At 45.4% G+C, this 27,070-nt stretch overlaps 1 protein-coding gene across 1 annotated transcript; it reads left to right on the top strand.

Moving 5' to 3' along the window:
* Nucleotides 1-27,070, top strand: MPL (MPL proto-oncogene, thrombopoietin receptor). The gene is made up of 11 exons (XM_073642649.1): nucleotides 1-299; nucleotides 12,135-12,288; nucleotides 13,298-13,461; nucleotides 18,144-18,518; nucleotides 19,436-19,550; nucleotides 21,093-21,256; nucleotides 23,224-23,366; nucleotides 23,681-23,840; nucleotides 24,335-24,426; nucleotides 25,269-25,352; nucleotides 26,083-27,070. Exons 1-11 carry the CDS (start codon nucleotides 176-178, stop codon nucleotides 26,344-26,346), a joined length of 1,839 nt encoding a protein of 612 aa, XP_073498750.1. The 5' UTR covers nucleotides 1-175; the 3' UTR covers nucleotides 26,347-27,070.

Here is a 27,070-nt window from a genome sequence, read left to right as displayed (position 1 = left end):
CGCTCGGGCTTTACCCTCCAGCACCAGCCACTAACAGGATGCACCGACTGCCGCCACCGTGTCACTGTCACAGGGTTTACCACACACTGATGGCTCATGGGGCTCCCTGTAAGGGGCTTCCGTAAGCTAGAAGCTATCACGTTAGATAAGAGAGCACTTATACCACCATCGCATTATGCTAAGTGTCAGCTTCTGGGACCTGAACACCTCTAAAGACATGAGAAGACATCTGCCCGTCACCTTGTGCACATTGCTCACCCTGCTCTGCTCTGTCGTGAAACCCAAAGTTACAGAAGAAGGTAATTTTCGAGCTCACCTTGTTCTGGTTCTTGTACTATTCATGATTCCTGCTTGCTGTCAGTGAATTGAAACATTTACATTCAAAGGCTGAACCACTAGTCATGAGCTAAAATCTTTCACAGCTGATGAGCTTGTGACAATGTACCAGCAATCCTCTGAGCTGAACACTGCGGCAGCACAAACCTCTCCGCCCCTTGTATCCAGGCTGATGATTCTGAACTTAGTAGTGTGAAATCAGGTTCAGTTATCAATAAAATGTACTGCCACGTTAATGGCGTCCTGGGCAGCCAACTATTCCCCCTCCTCCTTGGCCCAGCTCCAAGGAAAGGTCTTCAGCCTTTTAATTTAAAAAGTAAATGTCAAAATTCACTGTCAGCGAGTACAGATCTTGAAAACTGTAAGGAATTAGAATAAAAATATTTTTAGAATTCACATCACTGCATTGATCTCTGATTATTATTATTATTATTTTGACTGGACAAAACCTCTAGGTCTGTGAATGAGAAAACCTTATCAATTCATGAAAATGGCTGAGCCCCTTTACTGTCTTTAATTGACTAGAATATACAGCCCCAAAACTTCTGATCCCTAAATCGCAGGAATTTTACTGGTTTCACCCTATTTCACTATTCTGCTGGTGCAGTCACTGTGTACATACATTACATTACTGATCCTGAGTTACATCTTGTATTATACTCCAGAGCTGCACTCACTATTCTGCTGGTGCAGTCACTGTGTACATACATTACATTACTGATCCTGTACTGATCCTGAGTTATACCCTGTATTATACTCCAGAGCTGCACTCACTATTCTGCTGGTGCAGTCACTGTGTACATACATTACATTACTGATCCTGAGTTACATCCTGTATTATACTCCAGAGCTGCACTCACTATTCTGCTGGTGCAGTCACTGTGTACATACATTACATTACTGATCCTGTATTATTCTCCAGAGCTGCACTCACTATTCTGCTGGTGCAGTCACTGTGTACATACATTACATTACTGATCCTGAGTTACATCCTGTATTATACTCCAGAGCTGCACTCACTATTCTGCTGGTGCAGTCACTGTGTACATACATTACATTACTGATCCTGTATTATTCTCCAGAGCTGCACTCACTATTCTGCTGGTGCAGTCACTGTGTACATACATTACATTACTTATCCTGCTCTGATCCTGAGTTACATCCTGTATTATACTCCAGAGCTACACTCACTATTCTGCTGTGGGAGTCACTGTGTACATACATTACATTACTTATCCTGTGCTGATCCTGAGTTATATCCTGTATTATACTCCAGAGCTGCACTCACTATTCTGCTGGTATAGTCACTGTGTACATACATTACATTACTGATCCTGAGTTACATGCTGTATTATACTCCAGAGCTGCACTCACTATTCTGCTGGTGCAGTCACTGTATGCATACATTACTGATCCTGTACTGATCCTGAGTTACATCCTGTATTATACCCCAGAGCTGCACTCACTATTCTGCTGGTGCAGTCATTGTGTACATACATTACATTACTGATCCTGAGTTACATCCTGTATTATACTCCAGAGCTGCACTCACTATTCTGCCGGTAGAGTCACTGTGTACATACATTACATTACTTATCCTGTACTGATCCTGAGTTACATCCTGTATTATACTCCAGAGCTGCACTCACTATTCAGCTGGTGCAGTCACCGTGTACATACATTACATTACTTATCCTGTACTGATCCTGAGTTACATCCTATATTATACTCCAGAGCTGCACTTACTATTCAGCTGGTGCAGTCACTGTGTACATACATTACTGATCCTGTATTGATCCTGAGTTACATCCTGTATCATACTCCAGAGCTGCACTCACTATTCTGCTGGTGGAGTCACTGTGTATGTGACATGCAGAAGTAGTGCTGTTGCAGATTGTGACATGCAGAAGTAGTGATGTTGCTTTAAAAGCATTCAGCAACTATTAGCAGTAACACAAGCACACGAGACAGGAAGTGTTGTGCTCCAGAAGCATCCAGCAACTACAGGGGTTAACACAGTCACAGGAGAAGAGGAGTGTTTTAGCAGAGCCCCAGGGGGATTGTGGGGAAGTTGTTTACTGACTGGCTGGAGCTAAAGAGAATGGTGGTGTGTGTGTTCTGTATCTGACAGAAGCGCCCCTGCAAGTGAAAAGGATTCAAGTCAGGAGTGAAGCTAAGCACAGGTCAGGTAGAGTTCCTGAACTAGCAGTGCAGATTATTGTCAGGCAGAAAGATAAGGACTGGAAGAAATGGTGTCACATGGATCATCTCCCTCAGCAAACCCTCCCCCCTCCTCCATCTCACTGTGCTGTAAAGAATGCTGTGTTCATTAATGTGCCTTTGCATTAGAACTGTGCTGTCCTGTACTACTGGGAAGACTGTGAACTGCTGTGCTGCTAAGGAAACTGTACTGTTTGTCACTGGAGCCTGTTGCTCATAAGACTTAACTTGCACTGGCTGTGCGGCTTCTTATTAAATGCTACTGTTCTACCGTTTATGAGGACTCTTGTCAAGTGTGTCTGGTCAGCAAGTGAAACAACCTACGTGTCTGTGCCCGAGGGTCAATACCCCTGTGTGCCTGAGAGAAGCTGCAGCACATGGTCTATGGTCGCTCTGAGTAACAGTTCCCCCAGGATTCCAAAGAATTCATGTAACCTGTCTCGCCCCTATCAGAACCTAGCGGCGTGCGTGTAACATGTACATACATTACATTACTTATCCTCTGCTGATCCTGAGTTACATCCTGTATTATACTCCAGAGCTGCGCTCACTATTCTGCTGGTGGAGTCACTGTGTACATGCATTACTTACTATACAAAGTCTGGTGCAAAGATGACATTTTCTTGAATGTAAATCACCAGATGGCTATATTCATGACTGTATTTTCAGTCTAAGTGATATCCATGGAAGAATGTGATATTACACAGACAGCACTTGGATCAATGTTATTCAACTGGGCTGTTCAGGTGACCGTTTTTATGCGGACGGAATGTCTAAGTGAAAAATATCGCAGAGTTCACGAGTCTCTTCCATATTTTGGATGACACCCACCACTTCAAGTCTATCAGTGTGCGATGAAAAAATCAGATCTGCTGAGGACCAACTTTATAGTATCTGATTATTATGGATACATTGCCGTTGCCATTATTAACTTAGGAAAATATTTGCTGTAGAATATTTTATTCACTGTTGATGTATAAAAACGCACATCATATGTAGTACAATGCAGGTGAATAATCATTTGCTTTTTTTCTGGCTGAAAATCAAACATGTGAACTTAGCTGAACAAGCAGGGAATTTCAGCTCTGGATCTGTAGATTAACACAATAAGATTCTGGTGCACGTGATACAGTTGTGCTTAAAAGTTTACATACCCCGGAAGAATTTTTCCTTTCTTGGCCTTGTTTCAGAGAATATGAATGATAACAAAAATTTTTTTTCTCCATGACAGCTTGAAATCTTTTGTGGTTCTTTATTTTCTCAGATGGTAAAGCTGCCCGTTCTTCTTGGCGAAAAGCCTCCTTTTCCTGTAAATTCCTGGCCTGTGTGGCATGAACTGCACGCTTGAGATCTCCCCAGAGTGACTCAATGATATTGAGGTCAGGAGACTGAGATGGCCACTCCAGAACCTTCACTTTGTTCTGCTATAGCCAATGACAGGTCGACTTGGCCTTGTGTTCTGGATCAATGTCATGCTGGAACATCCAAGTACGTCCCATGCGCAGCTTCCGGGCTGATGAGTGCAAATTTGCCTCCAGTATTTGCTGATAACGTGCTGCATTCATCTTTACTTCAACTTTTACCAAGTTTCCTGTGCCTTTGTAGCTCACACATCCCCAAAACATTAGCGATCCACCTCTGTGCTTTACTGTAGGAATGGTGTTCCTTTCATCATAGGCCTTGTTGACCTCCCTCCAAATGTAATGTTTATGGTTGTGGCCAAAAAGTTCAATTTTGGTCTCATTACTCCAAATTAACTTGTTCCAGAAGTTTTGAGGCTTGCCTCTGTCCTGTTTGGCGTATTGTAGGTGAGATACTTTGTGGCATTTGCGCTGTAATGGCTTTCTTCTGACGACTCGACCATGCAGCCCATTTTTCTTCAAGTGCCTCCTTATTGTGTATCTTGAAACATCCACACCGCTAGTTTTCAGAGAGTCCTGAATTTCAGCTGATGTTATTTGTGGGTTTTTCTTTGCATCCCAAACAATTTTCCTGGCAGTTGTGGCCGAAATATTTGTTGGTCTATCTGACCGTGGTTTGGTTTTTATAGAGCCCCTTATTTTCCATTTGTTAATCACAGTTTGAACGCTGCTGACTGGCATTATCAATTCCTTGGATATCTTTTTGTATCCCTTTCCTGTGTTATATAGTTCAACTACCTTTTCCCGTAGAGCCGTTGACAATTCTTTTGCTTTCCCCATGACTCATAATCCAAAAATGTCAGTGGCTGGATGAAAGATGCAAGAGTCTGTCAAGGATCCCAGAAACTCACTCAGCTTTTATGCACAAACACTGATTAAAAGCAAACAGGTCATAGGTGAGGATGTTACCTTTAGTAGCCATTCAAACCCATTTGTGTCAAATTCTGTGCATGTTATCAGGCCAAAATCACCAGGGTATGTGAACTTTTGATCAGGGTCATTTGGATGTCTTTGGTTGTCATTAAGATTTAAAAAGAGAAAACACAGTAGTTTTACAATAAATGGCTTCACCCAACCAGTAACCATGAGTGGAGGAAAAGTTTTTTTTGTTATCATTCATATTCTCTGAAACAAGGCCAAGAAAGGAAAAATTCTGCTGGGGTATGTAAACTTTTGAACACAACTGTATTTGTCATTATGATTTAAAGAGAACTTGTCAGGTCGGATAACGCTATTAATCTGCAGGTTAATTGTGTTATGGAGGTGCATGCAGCCAGGGGTGTAACGATCGCAGTCGCAGAGGGTGCGAACTTGACTGTGCCCATGTGGGAGGGGGGGCCGCCAGTGCCAGAGCCCACTTGAGCTGGATGTTCGTCTCCCTGTGCTGCAATACATGCCGGCCAATCAGCTGACGTCGGCATGCCAGCCCTTGGTGTGGCATGACAGAGACGTCATGCGTCACCATAGCAGGCACACCAATGTCAGCTGTCGGCCTCCGTGCTGGCTACGGAAGAGGGTCCGCACATCAAGGGACTAGAGGAAGGTGAGTAGAATGATTTTTTTTTATGCAGAGGCAGAATGGGGAAAATATATACCAGAAAGGGGCCCAGGATGGGAGACATATATACCAAGATGGGGAACATATATATCAGGATGGGGGAATTAAGAGACCACTGCAAAATTTTCAACTTCTCTGATTTTTCTCTCTATAGGTATATTTTTGAGTAAAATGTACATTGTTGTTTTAGTCTATAAATTGCTGACAACATGTCTCTGAAATTCAAAGCTAAAAATTTTGTATTTATTTGCAGCAAATGATAAAGCATAAAAATGCAAAAAAGAAATAGTGATTTCAGACCTCAAATTACTCATGTTTTGAACTGTGAAATCAATATTTGGTGGACTGACCATGATTTTTAATCACAGCTTTCATTCGTCTTCCCATGCTTTCCACCAGTCTTTCCATGTTTTCCAATAGAAAACTCTTCAGTGGTCTCTTAATTTTTGCCAGAGCTGTATATGTGGTGGGCCACTGGGGAGACACCAGATGTTGCAGAAGGGCCAGCTTCACTGGCAGCAGATAATGATGTCACAGTAGCTAGCTAAAGTGGGTTGCTGGACCCCTCAACACTTCCCTGGTGTCCATAGGTGGATTATAATGAGGGCAATCTGGGCTACCGCCCGTGGCCTTGGGCCTCCAGGGGACCCGGGGCTCCGGGGTGACTATGGCCAGATTGCCCTCATTATATGTGTGGCGCCGCAGCACATACTGGCAGACAGTGGCGGGGGGGCCCCCGGACCGCTCCCCCAGCAGCGGCGCATGGACGCTGCTTCTTCTCCGGCCGGGCCAGGACTACAGCTGTTAACTTCCCTGTGCTGGCCCGGTCGCGTCACTGCTAGGAGACACGGCCCTGTGCACGGCCGTGTCTCCTAACTGTGACGTCACGCAGTGTGCGTCCGGCCTGCAGTGCTGCACCGGAAAGGAGCAGGAGGACTGGAACCGAGCAGGGAGATGGTGAGTCTGTGTGTGTCTGTGTCTGTGTGTGTGTGAGAGAGTCTATATGTGAGAGAGTGTGTATGTGAGAGAGTGTGTATGTGTGAGAGTGAGTGTGTGTATGTGTGATTGAGTGTGTGTGTGTGCAGGCAGATATCATTGTGTGATTCTGTTTATATGTATTTTTGTGTTTCAAATGTGTTTATGCGTGTATGTATATGTCTGTATATGTTTGTGTGTGCGTGACTGCGTGCGGCCTCCCGCTGTGTATAGATGGCTCCGTGCGGCCTCCCGCTGTGTATGGATGGCACCGTGTGGCCTCCCGCTGTGCATAGATGGCGCCGTGTGGCCTCCTGCTGTGTATAGATGGCGCCGTGCGGCCTCCGTCTGTGTATAGATGGCTACGTGTGGCCTCCTGCTGTGTATAGATGGCACCGTGCGACCTCCTGCTGTGTATAGATGGCACCGTGCGGCCTCCTGCTGTGTATAGATGGCTACGTGCGTCCTCTCTCTGTGTATAGATGGCTACATGTGGCCTCCTGCTGTGTGTAGATGGCGCTATGCGACCTCCCGCTGTGTATAGATGGCTACGTGCAGCCTCCCGCTGTATATAGATGGCTACGTGTGGCCTCCCGCTGTGTATAGATAGCACCGTGCGACCTCCTGCTGTGTATAGATGGCTAAGTGCGGCCTCCTGCTGTGTATAGATGGCACCGTGCGGCCTCCTGCTGTGTATAGCTGGCTATGTGCGGCCTCCTGCTGTGTATAGATGGCTATGTGCGGCCTCCCGCTGTGTATAGATGGCTACGTGCGGCCTCCCGCTGTGTATAGATGGCTACATGCGGCCTCCTGCTGTGTATAGATGGCTATGTGCGGCCTCCCGCTGTGTATAGATGGCTATGTGCGGCCTCCTGCTGTGTATAGATGGCTATCTGTGGCCTCCCGCTGTGTATAGATGGCTACGTGTGGCCTCCCGCTGTGTATAGATGGCTATGTGCGGCCTCCCGCTGTGTATAGATGGCTACATGCGGCCCCCTGCTGTGTATAGATGGCTACGTGCGGCCTCCTGCTGTGTATAGATGGCTACGTGCGGCCTCCTGCTGTGTATAGATGGCACCGTGCGGCCTCTCGCTGTGTATAGATGGTTATGTGCGGCCTCCCGCTGTGTATAGATGGCTATGTGCGGCCTCCTGCTGTATATAGATGGCTATGTGCGGCCTCCCGCTGTGTATAGATGGCTACGTGCGGCCTCCCCTTGTGTATAGATGGCTACGTGCGGCCTCCCACTGTGTATAGATGGTGCTGTGCGGCCTCCCGCTCTGTATAGATGGCTACGTGCGGCCTCCTGCTGTGTATAGATGGTACGTGTGCTCCATATTGAGTCATACAATTAATGTAAGGCTATGTGCCCACGATGCAGAAATGGTCTGGATTTTTTTTGAGCGTTTCTGCATCTCCCTGGCAGAAAAAACGCATGCGGATTGTACATGTGGATTGTACATGCGGATTGTACATGCGCTTTTCCTGCCAGGGACAAGCGGATGTGAAGCGTTCTTCACATGCATTTCTGCATGCGGGTTGACAAGCGCTTTCCAAGCGATTTTAGCATCACTTGGAAAGTGCTTGACAACTTGGTCACACTATATAACCGGCATGGATTTATATAGTGTGACCGTAAAAAAATGGTAAAAAATAAATATATAATTACCTTTTGATGGCCTGCCGACGTCAGCGGTCACGTGACCCGTCACATGACTAAATGACGTCACGGCAGGTCCTTTTCAGACCATCGTGAGCTGCCGGCAAGCCAGGACGCATCGGATAAAGACACCGGGGACCATCAGAAGGTAAGTATAATATTTATTTTTTATTTTATTCTTTTTTTACAGGTTCAATGGTACCCGGGTCCGGAGGAGAGTCTCCTCTTCTCCAAACCCGGGTACCATCCGCACATTGAAACGCATGGATTCTGCATGTACAGATGCAGTCATGCGGATTCCATGCGTTCCAATGCACGTCAATGGCGGCGAAAACGCAGCGCTTCCGCAAAATAATTGGTACTGCTACGGATTTTTCCGCAATGATAATCCGCAGCGGAAATTTCCGCAGCATGTACACAGCACATGTGGATTATCATTGGGGAACATGGCAGACCTTCTACCAAGCGTTTTTTAAGCGTTTCTACAGCGGAATTGCCGCTGCGGAAACGCTTAAAAAACGCATAGTGGGCACACAGCCTAAAAAAAAATATTATAATTAATATTGTGCCAAATTAATTTTGCGTGAACTATCACATGATCTATCACAGGGGATCATGTGACATGTGATACATCAGGGGTGTGTGTGTGTGTGGGGGGGTGCCTTCTAAACTGCCCGGGGCCCTTGCTACTCTTAATCCACCCCTGCTGGTGTCCACAACAATTTCAAAAGTGTGAGGTGGCACTTGTGGATGGTATAGGACCCTCCCCCGGGGGCACTCCTGTAGCAGTGGTGTCTGGGGGCAGGTTTTGGAGTGCCCATGATGTTTGTGCAATCTCAAGCAGCCAGACACGTAGGTGAACTTGTAAACATAACAATTTTACTGAATGAGGTAACGGGGTACAGTCTCTCTTACAGGCAAAGTTCACAGTATATTGTGCCTATGAAAGTAATGGTTTTCTCCTCATGAGACAAGCATTGTTATGGCCTCTCAGGGCGGCTGGAGCAGAGTTCTCGCTTCACAGATTGGCTCTCTGTGGAAACACACTAAAGTGTGGATGTACTCAGAGTTTTTATGCCACCGCTCCCCCTTGCAGGGGGTAGGTTGAAGCAAAGTCGGTGGCGTGGCAGCCAGGTGGATCTGGTCCTGGCTACAAGCGATCAGGATAACCAGAGAGCAGGAGAGTCCATGTACAGCGTTATCTCTCCTGACTAGAAGACACTTCACTCTTTTTGTGAAGGAGATTATGTGAGGAAAAATTTCCCCTCAGTGTAGACTGGCATTGAAAACACTTCTCTGAGAGAATAATGTCTCTCCTCAATCTTCCTGAGGCAGCAGGAACCGCCCACAACTGGTTTGTACCAGAGTTCAATCAGAGTGTGGCCTGAGCTGGGAGGCTCCTCCCAGCCGTTGCTATGGCCACTTGTTGAGTGGAGATAAATCACTTTCTTTCATATACACCCATTGGCCAGCAGATGGCAGGAAAGTACAATTTACAATGCAATGTATTATATCCCCTAACTCAGTACACATAATGGAACAAATCTACTACCACACTACAACTGTCTCATTTAGCAGTAGTAGAACGGGTACCGGGATGCCACATATGCCAGGATGGGGAACATATACAGTACAGACCAAAAGTTTGGACACACCTTCTCATTTAAAGATTTTTCTGTATTTTCATGACTATGAAAATTGTACATTCACACTGAAGGCATCAAAACTATGAATTAACACATGTGGAATTATATACTTAACAAAAAAGTGTGAAACAACTGAAAATATGTCTTATATTCTAGGTTCTTCACAGTAGCCACCTTTTGCTTTGATGACTGCTTTGCACACTCTTGGCATTCGCTTGATGAGATTCAAGAGGTAGTCACCGGAAATGGTCTTCCAACAATCTTGAAGGAGTTCCCAGAGATGCTTAGCACTTGTTGGCCCTTTTGCCTTCACGCTGCGGTCCAGCTCACCCCAAACCATCTCGATTGGGTTCAGGTCTGGTGACTGTGGAGGCCAAGTCATCTGGCGTAGCACCCCATCACTCTCCCTCTTGGTCAAATAGCCCTTACACAGCCTGGAGGTGTGTTTGGGGTCATTGTCCTGTTGAAAAATAAATGATGGTCCAACTAAACGCAAACCGGATGGAATAGCATGCCGCTGCAAGATGCTGTGGTAGCCATGCTGGTTCAGTATGCCTTCAATTTTGAATAAATCCCCAACAGTGTCACCAGCAAAGCACCCCCACACCATCACACCTCCTCCTCCATGATTCACAGTGGGAACCAGGCATGTAGAGTCCATCCGTTCACCTTTTCTGCGTCGTACAAAGACACGGTGTTTGGAACCAAAGATCTCAAATTTGTACTCATCAGACCAAAGCCCAGATTTCCACTGGTCTAATGTCCATTCCTTGTGTTCTTTAGCCCAAACAAGTCTCTTCTGCTTGTTGCCTGTCCTTAGCAGTGGTTTCCTAGCAGCTATTTTACCATGAAGGCCTGCTGCACAAAGTCTCCTCTTAACAGTTGTTGAAGAGATGTGTCTGCTGCTAGAACTCTGTGTGGCATTGACCTGGTCTCTAATCTGAGCTGCTGTTAACCTGCGATTTCTGAGGCTGGTGACTCGGATAAACTTATCCTCAGAAGCAGAGGTGACTCTTGGTCTTCCTTTCCTGGGGCGGTCCTCATGTGAGCCAGTTTCTTTGTAGCGCTTGATGGTTTTTGCAACTGCACTTGGGGACACTTTCAAAGTTTTCTCAATTTTTCGGACTGACTGACCTTCATTTCTTAAAGTAATGATGGCCACTCATTTTTCTTTACTTAGCTGCTTTTTTCTTGCCATAATACAAATTCTAACAGTCTATTCAGTAGGACTATCAGCTGTGTATCCACCAGACTTCTGCACAACACAACTGATTGTCCCAAACCCATTTCTAAGGCAAGAAATCCCACTTATTAAACCTGACAGGGCACACCTGTGAAGTGAAAACCATTTCCGGTGACTACCTCTTGAAGCTCATCAAGAGAATGCCAAGATTCTGCAAAGCAGTCATCAAAGCAAAAGGTGGCTACTTTGAAGAACCTAGAATATAAGACATATTTTTAGTTGTTTCACACTTTTTTGTTAAGTATATAATTCCACATGTGTTAATTCATAGTTTTGATGCCTTCAGTGTGAATGTACAATTTTCAAAGTCATGAAAATACAGAAAAATCTTTAAATGAGAAAGTGTGTCCAAACTTTTGGTCTGTACTGTATATCTGGATGAGTCCAGGATAGGGGACATATATACCAGGTTGGGGAACATATACACAACAAAGTGGCCCAGGATGGGGGACATATATACCAGGATGGGGGGATATATATACTAAGATGGGGGATATATATCCGGATGAGCACAAGATAGGGGACATATATACCAGGATGGGGGACATATATACCAGGATGGGGGACATATTTACCAGGAAGAGGCCCAGGATTAGAGACACATATACCAGTATGGGGGACATATATACCAGGATGGGGCCCAGGATTGGGAGAAATAAAATGAGCTTTATGCCTCCCGGGGGCAGACAGCTTTCAGTCATCCACTTGTTCCCAGAGCAATTTTATCCCGAGTGCCACACTTTCAGAACTGTGGCCGGGCACTTTCATGTCTGCAGGTTAGTAGCATCATCATGCATGGCAGTTTCACTTTAAGTCAAGGGCATCAGTACAATTAATAGGCCCCCATAACACGTCAGTATTAGGACCCTATAATGCTGATAGTAAACTGAACTGTAGTAACAAAATTAGGACCAAAACCTATATATGAACAATGTAATACAGCAAATCTACACAAAAGGAGAATTGTGAACACACTGCCCCCTATTGAAAAAGGGATCACATACTTTTCTTGCACAGGGGCTCCTGCTGTCCGTCCTAACACTGTACATATAAATGTATATAACATGTTTTGCAGACCTCCTCCTCTTATCCGGAGACCATGATGTCCCTCATTGCTTCTCTAGAAACTTGGAGACGGTTATCTGTTACTGGGAAGCTGAGGAGGTGCTGACCGAGGACTGGGCAGGAAGGGGGGACGTCTCTTATGGCTTCTATTACGCTTATGGCAAGTACGTGCCCACGAATGATAAGTCTTTTAATATGCAAATTGCCTCTTCAGAGAGGACAAGGACTTGAACTCTAGTGCCACCTATTGGACATAGCAATCCTAATACTCAATATTGACTTTAGGATTGCTACTTCCAATAGGTGGCACTAGAGTTCAAGCCCTCATCCTCTCTGAAGAGGCAATTTGCATATTTAATTTCCCAGAGGATCATTGCATGGCTTGTGAGCCTCCTCACATTGGCATGCCAGGCCAGGGATGTCGCTCTCCATAAGGAGAAATGTTACCCCTTAGAGTCTTAGTCACCCGATCACTAAATTGTGCACATACTCTCCTCTGATGCCCATTCCCATGTCCTCCTGCATCCTCCTCTTGACTTTAGGCCACAGCCCCACTATCAGTATTTGGTCAGTATTCGGTCAGTATTTTTTCTCAGGAGTGGGAGACAAGACCAGGTGAGGAGCAATCAGAGAAAAGGTATAATAGAAACAAGTCACCAATTCTGCATTTATCACCCACTCCTGGTTTTGGATCCCACGCCTGAGAAAAAATACTGACCGAATACTGACCAAATACTGATAGTGGGGCTGTGGCCTTAGTCATACTTCTGAGCCTTACTGATTTATATTCTACATTAATTCTTCACCATTTTCAAGATCTCTGTTGCCTGTCAGTCACCAGAAATCTTCTCCTTTGTAACCAAAGGCCAAAAAACTCCTGATCAAAATGTATCCATTTGAGGTTTGTTACAATTGTATCCAGCCTAGACAATCCTCTTTGAGCTCAAGAGACTGTAACCAACTTTTAGGACAGGAGAGATGAGAGCTGCAGATATGTTTGGCTCATAGAGGATTATCTAGACTGGATACAACTGTAACAAACCATCTGCTGTGAGAAGAATTAGGTCTGTGCAGGTCTTCAGCTTTTGTATGTGAGCAGTAACCAAATAAATATCAAAGGCAAGAACCTTCGATCGTTCTCTGATGGATGATATTTGTTTTCACTCCTCGCAGGGAATCGGAGGAGGAATGTGACATCTCGGTGCAGACCTCCAGCCGCACTCTCTACGTCTGCGAACACGATGAGGTCATCTTGTTCAATGACCTTAATGTGACTGTGAGAGACAAAATGACGAACCGGACCCTGCGCAGCCGCAAATTAGAATTAGAGCTTTATGGTAAGAGCTAAGGACTTTTCTTGGAGATACTTTGGCACAAATAAGTTATTACAGCAGTCAATACTGTGCCAAAGTGTGCAGGGTACAGACTGCCATAAAAGAGTGTATTAGAGAATCACACAAGATCTCATGTCATGTAACAGTCGCTCAGGGCAGGATTTCAAGGCTTATTCCCAACATGTAAACTTATCACCTATTCCTTAGTGATAACTTGCAGACCGTGGAGGGTCCGACAGCTGGAAGCCGCGCTGCTCTCAATTGCCATGTTGGGGCGGTGACCATGGATGAGGACTTTCCATCCATTTATTCTCTTTCGGACTGCTGGAAATATCCAAGTACAGAGCTTGTTCTTACCGACATCCCATGAAGAATGAATGAAGCGGTGGCGCTTGCATAGGCAGCGTTCACTTCCAATTGGGCAAATCAGAGCCCCATTTTTGGATCGGTGAGGGCCCAAGCAGTTGGACCCCCAGAGATCACCTACCATTTGAATAGCTGCTAACTTTAATGTTGAGAATAACGATTTACAGGTGTCGTCTCGGCGTCTTTTCTTCTGTAGTGCACCTCTCCTGACCCCTGAATTCATAGTTGCTGGTGGCGGTGCAGTCTTGAATATTGGCAGTTCAGACCATTGTCTCAGCGCTCTCCCATGCTGTTAGCAAAGGTATCTTTGTCTCTGTAGCATGGACGAAGCGCAGGGGACAGAAGCTGCTCAGATCCAGTGATCCAGCCTCCTTCAGAGAGAGACGAGCTAGCTCCTTACCTAGGTAACCGTCCACTCTGAATCTGCGGGGTAGCGGGTAATCTTGGCAACGTGCTGTACACTAAGGCTACGTTCCCACGATAAGTTTTTGACGGCGCGCATTTTTTAAAAAAGTGCAAATAACCTATCTTACTTAATAAATGCAGAAATGCTGCAGAAAATCTGCAACATCAAAAACTCACCAAAAAGCTCATCGTGGGAACGTGGCCTAGAATTAAAAATCCATCTGCTCTTCTCTACATAAAAACTTGAGATGGCCCTTCATGCATTGCTTGTGCTTATTTCTTATGTGCAGTCACGATGGGGCAGTCTCTCCCACTGTGCTGTCTCTTCCTCCAATGCAGTCGCTATGCGCAGTCTCTTCTTTATTTATAATTAATGTATTCATTATTTATGCTATGCAGTCACTGAGTGCAGTCTCTTCTTCCTGTTCAGACTATGTATGCAGTCTCTTCCTCCTGTGCAGTTTTTTTTCTCATGTGCAGCCTGTGTGCAGTCTCTTAATCATGTGCAGTCTCTTCCTCCCTTGAAGTCTCTTGTTGATGTGCAGTCCTTTCTTGTTCTGCAGTCTCTTCTTCCTGTGCATACTCTGTGCAGTCTCTTCTTCTTCTGCATACTCTGTGTGCAGTCTCTTCTTCTTCTGCATACTCTGTGTGCAGTCTCTTCTTCCTGTGCATACTCTGTGTGCAGTCTCTTCTTCCTGTGCATACTCTGTGTGCAGTCTCTTCTTCTTCTGCATACTCTGTGTGCAGTCTCTTCTTCTTCTGCATTCTCTGTGTGCAGTCTCTTCTTCTACATACTCTGTGTGCAGTCTCTTCTTCTGCATACTCTGTGTGCAGTCTCTTCTTCTTCTGCATACTGTGTGCAGTCTCTTCTTCTTCTGCATACTCTGTGTGCAGTCTCTTCTTCTTCTGCATACTTTCTTCCTGTGCATACTCTGTGTGCAGTCTCTTCTTCTTCTGCATTCTCTGTGTGCAGTCTCTTCTTCTTCTGCATACTCTGTGTGCAGTCTCTTCTTCTTCTTCTGCATACTCTGTGTGCAGTCTTCTTCCTGTGCATACTCTGTGTGCAGTCTCTTCTTCTTCTGCATTCTCTGTGTGTGACGCGCCCCTGGGCCTGCTGTGTCGTGCGGCATCGCGCGCACGGGGGCTTACCCGGAGCCGGATCAGATGGGGGTAGTAGTCTCGTGGCGGTAACCCGGTCCGTGCCCAGGGTGTCAAACTAAGTGTGTGGCAGTCTTGGTAGATGTTGGACGACTACGCCACCCGTTGAGTACAGCTAAGGAGCTGCTGCTGCAGGGCAGACCGCTGAGGCCGGTGGTAGGATTGTGCAGCGTGATAGTATAACCCCCAACGGGAGGGGTATGGCCTCAGGGCAGCCGACGTGGATGATGGGGGTAACAGGAAACACTCGGAGACGGTACGGTGTAGTTCAGGGTCTTTACTGGTGACAAAGATAGACCCTCCCGGAGTACTGGCTAGCGATCGGGGCCTGGTCAGTCCTTGAGCAGATGGGATCTCCCCTGGCCAGGCGGAGTTGTAGGCCTCCCAAACTGACTGTACTCTTCTGGCTACCTTGCTAAAGGCGGGTATAAGTAGCCCATGTCCCTGAGTGTACCGTGTGGTGCTCACCCGTATAGCCGGTGACTCGGGGCCTTCTAGTAGCTTCCGCTCCACGACGGCGGTGCTGGTCCCACGCGTGTGACCGTGCCTTTGGGTTTCTGGGCCAGAGGACCTGCAATCCCCTGCCGGTCGGTTTCTGCTGCTGGATAGGAGTTAGTCCCCACAGCCTCGGACTCCGGGTCCGGTGATAACTTCTCAGTCAGGGCGAGCTCTGCAGCTGCCAGCCCCTGACTCCTTGTAGCACTGCTCCCACAGAGCTCCTGATGTTCTTTTCCTATATCTGCTTCTCTTCTCTGTCTCTACTTCTTCTCTACTCCCTAACCCTGCCTCAGCCCTAAGTTTATATAGGGGAAGTTCTTCCCCTCCCAGGACTGGGCAGGAGGTGTGGCATGCATAGGATCCCTGACCAAGAGACCTCCCACCTGCTCTCAGACATAACATTGCTGTTACTGTGGAAACCAGACCCCTGGGGTGCCACATGTGCAGTCTCTTCTTCTTCTGCATACTCTGTGTGCAGTCTCTTCTTCCTGTGCATACTCTGTGTGCAGTCTCTTCTTCTTCTGCATACTCTGTGTGCAGTCTCTTCTTCTTCTGCATACTCTGCGTGCAGTCTCTTCTTCTTCTGCATACTCTGCGTACAGTCTCTTCTTCTTCTGCATGCTCTGTGTGCAGTCTCTTCTTCTTCTGCATACTCTGTGTGCAGTCTCTTCTTCCTGTGCATACTCTGTGTGCAGTCTCTTCTTCCTGTGCATACTCTGTGTGCAGTCTCTTCTTCTTCTGCATACTCTGTGTGCAGTCTCTTCTTCCTGTGCATACTCTGTGTGCAGTCTCTTCTTCCTGTGCATACTCTGTGTGCAGTCTCTTCTTCTGCATACTCTGTGTGCAGTCTCTTCTTCTTCTGCATACTCTGTGTGCAGTCTCTTCTTCTTCTGCATTCTCTGTGTGCAGTCTCTTCTTCTTCTGCATACTCTGTGTGCAGTCTCTTCTTCTTCTGCATACTCTGTGTGCAGTCTCTTCTTCTTCTTCTGCATACTCTGTGTGCAGTCTCTTCTTCCTGTGCATACTCTGTGTGCAGTCTCTTCTTCTTCTGCATACTCTGTGTGCAGTCTCTTCTTCCTGTGCATACTCTGTGTGCAGTCTCTTCTTCTTCTGCATACTCTGTGTGCAGTCTCTTCTTCCTGTGCATACTCTGTGTGCAGTCTCTTCTTCTTCTTCTGCATACTCTGTGTGCAGTCTCTTCTTCCTGTGCATACTCTGTGTGCAGTCTCTTCTTCTTCTGCATACTCTGTGTGCAGTCTCTTCTTCTTCTGCATACTCTGTGTGCAGTCTCTTCTTCTTCTGCATACTCTGTGTGCAGTCTCTTCTTCCTGTGCATACTCTGTGTGCAGTCTCTTCTTCTTCTGCATTCTCTGTGTGCAGTCTCTTCTTCTTCTGCATACTCTGTGTGCAGTCTCTTCTTCTTCTTCTGCATACTCTGTGTGCAGTCTCTTCTTCCTGTGCATACTCTGTGCAGTCTCTTCTTCTTCTGCATACTCTGTGTGCAGTCTCTTCTTCTTCTGCATACTCTGTGTGCAGTCTCTTCTTCTTCTGCATACTCTGTGTGCAGTCTCTTCTTCCTGTGCATACTCTGTGTGCAGTCTCTTCTTCTTCTGCATACTCTGTGTGCAGTCTCTTCTTCCTGTGCATACTCTGTGTGCAGTCTCTTCTTCTTCTGCATACTCTGTGTGCAGTCTCTTCTTCCTGTGCATACTCTGTGTGCAGTCTCTTCTTCTTCTGCATACTCTGTGTGCAGTCTCTTCTTCCTGTGCATACTCTGCGTGCAGTCTCTTCTTCTTCTGCATTCTCTGTGTGCAGTCTCTTCTTCTTCCACATACTCTGTGTGCAGTCTCTTCTTCCTGTGCATACTCTGTGTGCAGTCTCTTCTTCCTGTGCATACTCTGTGTGCAGTCTCATCTTCTTCTGCATACTCTGTGTGCAGTCTCTTCTTCTTCTTCAGCATACTCTGTGTGCAGTCTCTTCCTGCTCAATGGTCTCTTCAACCTAAGCAGTCACTATGTGCCATTTTTATCCTTTGCAGTCTCTTTCTCTTTTAAGCTTCCTCCTTCCAGTTTTCTGTCTTCAGTTTCTGGGACAAGAAGTAGCTGTCTGATTTCACAGTTTTCCATGTTAGCTCTCATGCTTTCTTTGTCACCTGGTCATCTACTCCCACCTCCATCCCTCGCTCTGCTCTCCTGACAGCCAGGGTGTAGCGGGGAGACCAGTTGTTCTCCATAATTTCCCTCGGTTTTCTCTTTCAGTTATATTACCGCCTCCACATGACATAAAGGTTGTGTGGGAACAAGGTCCTGAACGATTCCGGGTCACGTGGAAACCTCCGGAACTGGATATGAGTTTCATTTTCAAATATGAGGTCCAGTTTATGTCCACTGAGGACCTCCACCAGATGGGTGACCCTACTCCTGCACCTGCACCGACCCCTTTCCCTACATTGGTGAACTCACCGGCTCCTAAACATCTTACAATAATTAAAGAGGTCAAAGAAGTTCTGCTCCCCCCACTCAAGCCCGGTCTTCTGTACCAAGTCCGAGTCCGCACATCATGGAAGTGGGAGAAGCCATCCATATGGGGTCCTTGGTCTGAGGCAGTTACATTCACTAGTCTGAAGTCTGCAGGTAGATGGATACAAGATGTGTTTCCCTTTCTTCACAATAACAGAGGTCAAAGAAGCTGAGATATTTAATGCTGTTTGATGGGATCCGCACACTGCAGAGTTGCTGTTGATGGTCCCTATCTCCCTCACTAACAAAATAGCAATTTTTCAGACTGAGGGAGACAAAATCCCATTTTTTAGAAAGGAATCTGAGAGCAGCATGATGTAAGGAGAGAGACCCTGATTCCAACGATGTGTCACTCAGATTACTGGGTGCAGCAGTTGAGACAAAATCACAGTTTTCTCTGCTGCAGATCTAGCAGAGCTCGGAATGCTGAGCCCTGTATAACCCCGCCCTCACCACTGATTGACAGCTTTCTGTGTACACTGTATATTGAGAGATTGCTGCTAATCAGTGGTGGGGGCGTGGCTGTACCAGGAGACACCAGACTCCTAGTCCTGTAGTGATAATCTCCTGCTGATAAAACTCTGATTGTATTGAAACGGCAAAACACAGCCTAGTAAGTGACATATTGCTGGAATCAGGGGCTTTGCCTCTACATCATGCTGCTCTCATATTACAAAGCAAAACCCTGCTGACAGATTCCTTTTAACCCCACAAAGTAGTTAAAGAAGCTCAACACTGTGAAGAGCCCATCAAACAGCTCCCAATTTCAGAGCTCCCAATTTGAAATGCTCAGAAGAGCAACTGAGACTGTCCAAGATTCTAGCATTGGACACGTCAAAATAATACATGAGCTAATTCCAAGTCCCATCTGAATTGGATAGGATTTTGAGATCTGCTGAAGAAACCATTCTTTACACTGCAGCTCTGATTTTTGCAATAAATGACAATATATATTATTAGTAGCACATAACTTATTTCTAAGCTAATTCTAAGTTAGTGAAACTAATCCGAAGTTATTTTGCTCTTCCCAGAAACCATCAAGTTCCAGTGCTTCACCTCGGACCTGTCTCAGATCTGCTGTAAATGGGATGAAAAGATGGTAGATGCCCAATTCCTTCAAGTGCACTATAGATATGCACAAGAGAGGTAATTATAAGGGGGTCTGAAGATACCCCACAACGCTCTGATAATAGCACATGGTATGTATTGGCTCCTTCTGGAAGTGGGGATGTGAGTCTATGATGCCAATGGAGATGTTGGGGAATGTAGTTCACCTATGATCGGCAGCCACTAGTGGTATCATAGGGTAGACATTTGCTGTGTTGCTCTGCAGTGCATTGCGCTTTTTAATGATCTGCTACTTGGTGGGTCCATAATGAAATTGCCCCCTTATATTTAGGGGTCTTAGGTATGTGCCAAGTTTATTCTTCTGCTTGACCTTTAAGAATGACCCCTATATGTGGTGCCTCTGACTCGCCCCCTGGGCCGTGGGGCACTCGGATCCGGGCAGTAGGGGAACGATGGGAGTAGTAGTGGCAACCCGGTTCCGTGGCTCAGGGTGGTCAGGCCAGTGGTAGTCCGTTATGTGCTGTTGATTATGTCCGACTACGCCACCAGTGGATTTGCGGTCATTAGGAACCGCCGCTGCAAGGCAGACCGCTGGGGCTGATGATGTATGCAGCTGGGATGGTGTGACTCCCCACGGGAAGAGTGCGGCCCCAGGGCTGTGTAGTGGATGGTGGGAGTGATGGTGGTGAGAGTCCCAGTGCTGATAGTGCTGGAGGAGCAAGGAGCACACAGACGACAGGTTGCAGTCCAGGGTCTTTACTAGAACAGGTAAACTGACCCACAAACAGTCCCGGCTAGGAGGGGACCTGGATGTCTGAGAGCAATGGGGAAATTGGCCCTGGTCAGGGTGAGGGTGTAGGCCTACCGTGCTTTCTGTGCTCCTTCTGGCTATCTCCTCCTTATAGGGTAACAGCCCACGTTTCCGAGCTTTCCGTGTACTCTCGCCTGTATGGCCTGCGACGTGGGTTCCTTTCTGCTCCCAGCCTGGTACGGCTTTGCTGGTCCCTTCTGTTGTGGCAGTGCCTCCAGGCTTCTTAGGCCAAGGAATATACAGTCCCCTGCGGACTGGTTATCTGCCGTAGGATGTGGAATCCTCCCAACCTCAGACACCAAAGTCTGGTAAATTAAGTCCTTTATCTCCCAAGACAGGCTCACTTCGCCTCTTGTCTCTGGCTTGTGGCTCTCATCCTGCCACACTTCCTCTTAGGTGCAATATAACTTTTTGTCCCTGCTCTGCTCTGGGACAAGTCTCAGTGCTGAGACAGGTCGTCCAGTTCTCCCTAACCCTGCCCCCAGCACCAGCTTTTATAGGGGCAGCCTGCTCCTCCTACTGGCCTGAGACAGGAGGTACTGCATGCTAATGTTCCCCTGACTAGAGAACCTCCCCCTTGCTCTCAGACACAGCTTTATTACACATGTGGCATCCAGGCCAGGGTGACACACCTCTTACCATTGGTGATGGTCTTATTACTTGAAGTTGGGTGATATCTTTGAAGGTGCATCATATTATGTAGGACAACAATGACCCACGACCTACCACATGTGCTCTTCTTTGTCTTCCATGAGTGTCTTAAATGTCTTGTCCCTGGTTTAATCTCAGATATTCTCTTCTGTACTTAGCGCATCCTCATGGCAGCTCTGCAAGAACATGATACATCCAAAGGAATGTCCTTGTGTGTTCTCAGCAAGGAACGACAGCACCATGTTTGTAAAGCTGAATGCAAGATTACTGGATGGGAAGTGGGGCTTGTATTATAAAAAACCCTTTATGCTGAACCATGTAGGTAAGCACTTCTGAGGACATTGCTTCCAACCCTCAACATAATGGCAAATGTGTGAATGTGTGATTGATGTGTGTGGTGGCAAATATTTCTCATGATGATGAATTGTATCCAGAGACAACAAGAAACGAGCCCCCCCCCCAAAAAAAAATATAATGGATCCTACCAATAACACCCTGATTATGGGAATCCTATTGGACAGCATCTGCTAGAGCTATGAAAGAAACTCTGATGATGGAATGGAGGTAAGGCAAAGTAGTCAGCTGCCTAGGGAGCTGTTGAGGAAAAGCGTATAATTAAAGGGCAGAGAGGGGACACAACTTCACATACATGTTCCTCTACATGTGATTTCCAAGATATATGCTCAGCATTGCCAAATATGACTTAGGGACCGAAGAGGAGGGCACAATTCGGAATTCCAGATGTGAGCACCTGAAGAACTAGTCCCACCCCTGAGGAGCTATTGTTTTTTTCTTGTAATTTCTTTGTACTATCTACATACAGTACAGACCAAAAGTTTGGACACACCTTCTCATTTAAAGATTTTTCTGTATTTTCATGACTTTGAAAATTGTACATTCACACTGAAAGCATCAAAACTATGAATTAACACATGTGGAATTATATACTTAACAAAAAAGTGTGAAACACCTGAAAATATGTCTTATATTCTAGGTTCTTCAAAGTAGCCACCTTTTGCTTTGATGACTGCTTTGCACACTCTTGGCATTCTCTTGATGAGCTTCAAGAGGTAGTCACCGGAAATGGTCTTCACTTCACAGGTGTGCCCTGTCAGGTTTAATAAGTGTCCCCAAGTGCAGTTGCAAAAACCATCAAGCACTACAAAGAAACTGGCTCACATGAGGACCGCCCCAGGAAAGGAAGACCAAGAGTCACCTCTGCTTCTGAGGATAAGTTTATCCGAGTCACCAGCCTCAGAAATCGCAGGTTAACAGCAGCTCAGATTAGAGACCAGGTCAATGCCACACAGAGTTCTAGCAGCAGACACATCTCTACAACAACTGTTAAGAGGAGACTTTGTGCAGCAGGCCTTCATAGTAAAATAGCTGCTAGGAAACCACTGCTAAGGACAGGCAACAAGCAGAAGAGACATGTTTGGGCTAAAGAACACAAGGAATGGACATTAGACTAGTGGAAATCTGCCTTTGGTCTGATGAGTCCAAATTTGAGATCTTTGGTTCCAACCACCGTGTCTTTGTGCGACGCAGAAAAGGTGAACGGATGGACTCTACATGCCTGGTTCCCACCTTGAAGGATGGAGGAGGAGGTGTGATGGTGTGGGGGTGCTTTGCTGGTGACACTGTTGGGGATTTATTCAAAATTGAAGGCATACTGAACCAGCATGGCTACCACAGCATCTTGCAGCGGCATGCTATTCCATCCGGTTTGCGTTTAGTTGGACCATCATTTATTTTTCAACAGGACAATGACCCCAAGCACACCTCCAGGCTGTGTAAGGGCTATTTGACCAAGAAGGAGAGTGATGGGGTGCTACGCCAGATGACCTGGCCTCCACAGTCACTAGACCTGAACCCAATCGAGATGGTTTGGGGTGAGCTGGACCGCAGAGTGAAGGCAAAAGGGCCAACAAGTGTTAAGCATCTCTGGGAACTCCTTCAAGATTGTGGGAAGACCATTTCCGGTGACTACCTCATGAAGCTCATCAAGAGAATGCCAAGAGTGTGCAAAGCAGTCATCAAAGCAAAAGGTGGCTACTTTGAAGAACCTAGAATATAACACATATTTTCAGTTGTTTCACACTTTTTTGTTAAGTATATAATTCCACATGTGATAATTCATAGTTTTGATGCCTTCAGTGTGAATGTACAATTTTCAAAGTCATGAAAATACAGAAAAATCTTTAAATGAGAAGGTGTGTCCAAACTTTTTGTCTGTACTGTATATAAATATATTCTAATAATAATGTCACTAATTTTCCCTGAACACAGTTCTCCCGCCAGCCCCGGATCTACTCGTCCTTCATCTGCCTGGGAACAAGCTGGCTCTCAACTGGTCGAGTCCAATGCCAGAACTCAGAAAATATTTGATCTATCAAATCCGCTTTTCAACTGACAATGAGAAATCTTGGACGGTAAAAGTATATGAGGCGGGAACACAGCTGAGGGGTGAAAAGATAAGTTGGGGACAAGTAATGAGATGGGGCAAGACTAACGTCCAAGAGGACAATGGCTTTTGGTTGTGTGTTAAGTTTTTGCCTTTCCCCTCAATGAGAAACAAAATGATAATTTTACCGTATTGGTGATGAGACTGTAGGGAACAGTAGATGTTGCACATGATAGGTGGGGGTCTGTTGTAGATTTTCTACTTGGGTCCAGACGCTCCAGGCTAGACCCCTGGCTTTGGAGCTAGAGTGTAAACCTGTCCTCACAGTGTGCTTTATCTCAGACTTTGCAGGTCCCGGCCGATGTTCACAACAAGGAGATCTCCATGGTCTCTGATACAAGCTACACCCTACAAATCAGAGCTAGTCCTAGTCAGGAGGAAGTCCAGGGGTTCTGGAGCGAGTGGTCCACAAGAATCACCACCAAATCTTCTTCAGGCTCTGGTGAGGAATATTACAGGATGGTTGTGGGCTCTTCCCTTTTTAGGAGACCGAAGAAGGACACATATCTTGTGTAATTACCATTATAGGGCTTTAATTTAATTAAATTGAATTGAATTCCAACTGATGCCAAAAAAGGGAACGCATGCGTTCACTTTCCTGAATCGAATGGGAACAACCCCTAAAATAAAGCCCATTGCAAGCCATTATATTTCCTTCAGTTCTGTTATTCTTACATATCATATATTGTTGATTATTTTTATATACTTAGAAGACTTGAGTATTAATCTATATGGCCACAATTACAGGTTTTGAAAGAGTTAACCCTCATTCCTCATAGAGTCCTCGTGATATGTAAATCTGACAGCCATGGCAGCAATAATAGTTATCACTCACCTTTCCCACAAACAGAGATATATGATAAATCATATTATTTTTTTATAGTCAATACTCAGGAAGTAATAGAATATATATTATCGCATGTTCCTCTTTTGCAGTCTGGGTGACTCCGGTGATCATTGTGTCTCTTCTGATTCTCTTGGCTGCAGGATTTTGTCTGCCTTGTATCTTCCCCTTATTTTACAGGCAAGTAAAAGTGTCAAACAACTCAAATCCTACATGCTCGGCGTCAGTCATATTGATATTATATATCTGTATACATGGAGGGGCTCAGAGTGCTCCATATTGTTGGCTGATTTCTGTTACTTTAAGAGCTGCTCCAGTGACTTGTCTGCTTGTGTAGCTTCAGGTTCAGTTCTCAGTGGGTGTTCCCCGTCTACCTTTTTTTTACCTCCCTTGTTGTGTGAACAAGACTTTTTTGTTGATTCTTTTTGCTATATTGATTGTTATCAGTGGGAGAAACAAAATAATAATCTTGTAGTTATGATACCTTTTAATGGATGACAAAAATAAAATAAGTGATGTTACACAGCAGCTTTCGAGACTAGTTAGGTCTCTTCCTCAGGCATGGTATAACAAAGTATCTGAAGAAACACAAATATATGCACAAAAAGAGCAGAGACATGACATAATAAATGGACACTTAAAAAACAAACAGTGAGCTCAGAATGAATATATCAATAGCTTACATAATTGGTATGACATCACTTTTTTGTTAGCTATTAAAATATATCATAACTACAAGATTATTATTTTATTTCTCCCACTGAGAACAATCAATCTTTTTTCAACTGTTCAACACGGCACCTTTTTTTCTTTAACTATATTGTGACATCTGGGGGGCTGGCTGTGAGGGTCAAGCCAACTAGCCACCCTGTATTAATACATAGCTATGCCAGTTGACTAAATCTTTGCCCTGGATAAAGTAAAGTCTAGATATAGTTCTGGCTGAATAAAAATTATGGTATATAAAAGGATATCAATAGGATTTTGCCTGTATTATGTTTATGGGATGTTTTTTTCTTTAGGAAGCTAAAAGACAAGCTGTGGCCCCCTTTACCGAACCTGCACCGCGTGCTGGACACATTTCTTGCTGAGATCGAGAAGCAGTATCAGGTAACATCTAATAAGAGCCGATCGTGAGAAATACAAAGTCATAAGCATTGAACAGGGATCCATATTTTCCTACCTATCCCCCAAAATAAAAATATTAATAAAATCCCAGATTCTTCTGAATCGTTGCTTAAAACCATTCAGCTGTTCCTGGGAAATAATATGATTATCATTCCTGCTCCATCCGAATATGTGACATCTTTCAATTTCTGCACTTCCGTTTCAAGCTGCATAAATGTCCAAGCAGAAGGAGAAGTTAGCCACTTCCTCCCTCAGTACTATAATGACTGCCATGGAAAAGGATGGAGATTGAGGGGGGCGAGTGGGTGAGACAAATGCATATGTACCATAGGGGAAGCCCATGATGCTTTTATAGGGCACTGAACATAGGGGGCCCATTTCTGATTTCTCTTGGTTTCAATTTCATGGAGAAAGTTTGTGTGGATTGAGGCACCAGGATGTGTGTGCAGTGTTGTAAAGTCGCATCTGAAAAGGGATCGCAATTTTTTAATTTTTACATTAAGACCCCTCATTCTCCACTCAAGCCAATATCAGAGGACTTTGTGGGTGACTGAGAAACTGCCCCCAAAGCTGCTAGTATGTCTGATTATGGTAAACAGAAGCTGAAGGCAGGAGCAACAATTTCTGAGCCCACGTGGTAGGAGGTTGGAGATGCTCTTTAAGACATTTCTCCATCAAGTCTAATCAGTAACCATGTTGTCTCCTCTTCCAGCCGGATTCTATTCTGTACGAGAAGCGTCTGGAAGAAGCAGCACAATCCTCCTGTCTGGAAATCCTCTGTGAACTGACGCTAACCAGTGAAAGGCAACCAGCATCTCGGGATTATGTTCAGCTTGCCCCACCGAGCTACCAGAATAAGGAGCGATGGCCAAACTTGGAGCCTCTGGGACTAAACCAGGGACTTGGTGCCAATGACCAGCTGCCGTGTGACCTCACCAATCAGACTTACCTGCCCGCAGGCTGGAGCGTGGGGTGAAGATGACCTTGGCACAAAATGTTTTGTAAATATAAGGAACATTGTCTTGTTGATTGTGTGAAAAGATTGTGTCAATCCTGGATACATTGTATATGACTGTAACAATTGTCCATATATATATATATTTTTATAGGATATCTATCCTCAGACCTCACCAAAAAACACCTCTGGATGGACACATCTATAAAAACGATGGAGGAAAGCTGATGCAGAACTGAGTTATTATAGTTTTGCAGACTGTAACCATGTAACATACTGTAAATGTATCAATTATGTAAATGTTATTAAGTTTTTCCTCCTGGGAATCTTCAACACAGAGAAAGTAGCACAATAAATGTTTTCCACTCCTAAAAAGCAAGAGCTGATGGATCACGGCTGATAATATAATAATAAATTAACCCCTCCAACTCCTTCCTTTGGGGGTTAATATTTTAAAAGAAGCCAATAGTTGAATCTGATAAATTTAGTCCTTGCAGCCAGGGGTGTATAGAGGAAAGAGGGCTCCGTAGTAAAATAAAAATGGACCCTTCTAGATGATGGTGACCTCACGTGTTCGCTTAGCTGCATGACCACACGCCTGCTGTGAAGACGTTGGAGGCATTGTAGTAAACAGCTCACAGCGGAGGGGGCATGGATCTCAAATATTACTCATCTAAGTATCAGATCCAGAATCTCTTCTGGGGAGTGGATGATAAAACACTGGGGCAGAGAAGGTTAAAGGGAA

This window comes from Phyllobates terribilis, unplaced genomic scaffold (genome assembly GCF_046119375.1).
Source record: "Phyllobates terribilis strain yellow unplaced genomic scaffold, ASM4611937v1 Scaffold_8__6_contigs__length_399053987, whole genome shotgun sequence".
Lineage (NCBI taxonomy): Eukaryota > Metazoa > Chordata > Amphibia > Anura > Dendrobatidae > Phyllobates > Phyllobates terribilis.
The sequence above is the reverse complement of the archived record's forward strand: the minus strand, read 5'-3'. Positions and strand labels throughout refer to the sequence as shown.

Excerpts from the sequence above, each read along its gene's own strand:
- MPL (XM_073642649.1), top strand. The coding sequence starts at position 176 with ATGCTAAGTGTCAGCTTCTGGGACCTGAACACCTCTAAAGACATGAGA. Across the intron at positions 13,462-18,143 it reads ATTAGAATTAGAGCTTTATG|TTATATTACCGCCTCCACAT; the intron begins GTAAGAGCTAAG and ends TTTCTCTTTCAG. Across the intron at positions 25,353-26,082 it reads AGATCGAGAAGCAGTATCAG|CCGGATTCTATTCTGTACGA; the intron begins GTAACATCTAAT and ends CTCCTCTTCCAG.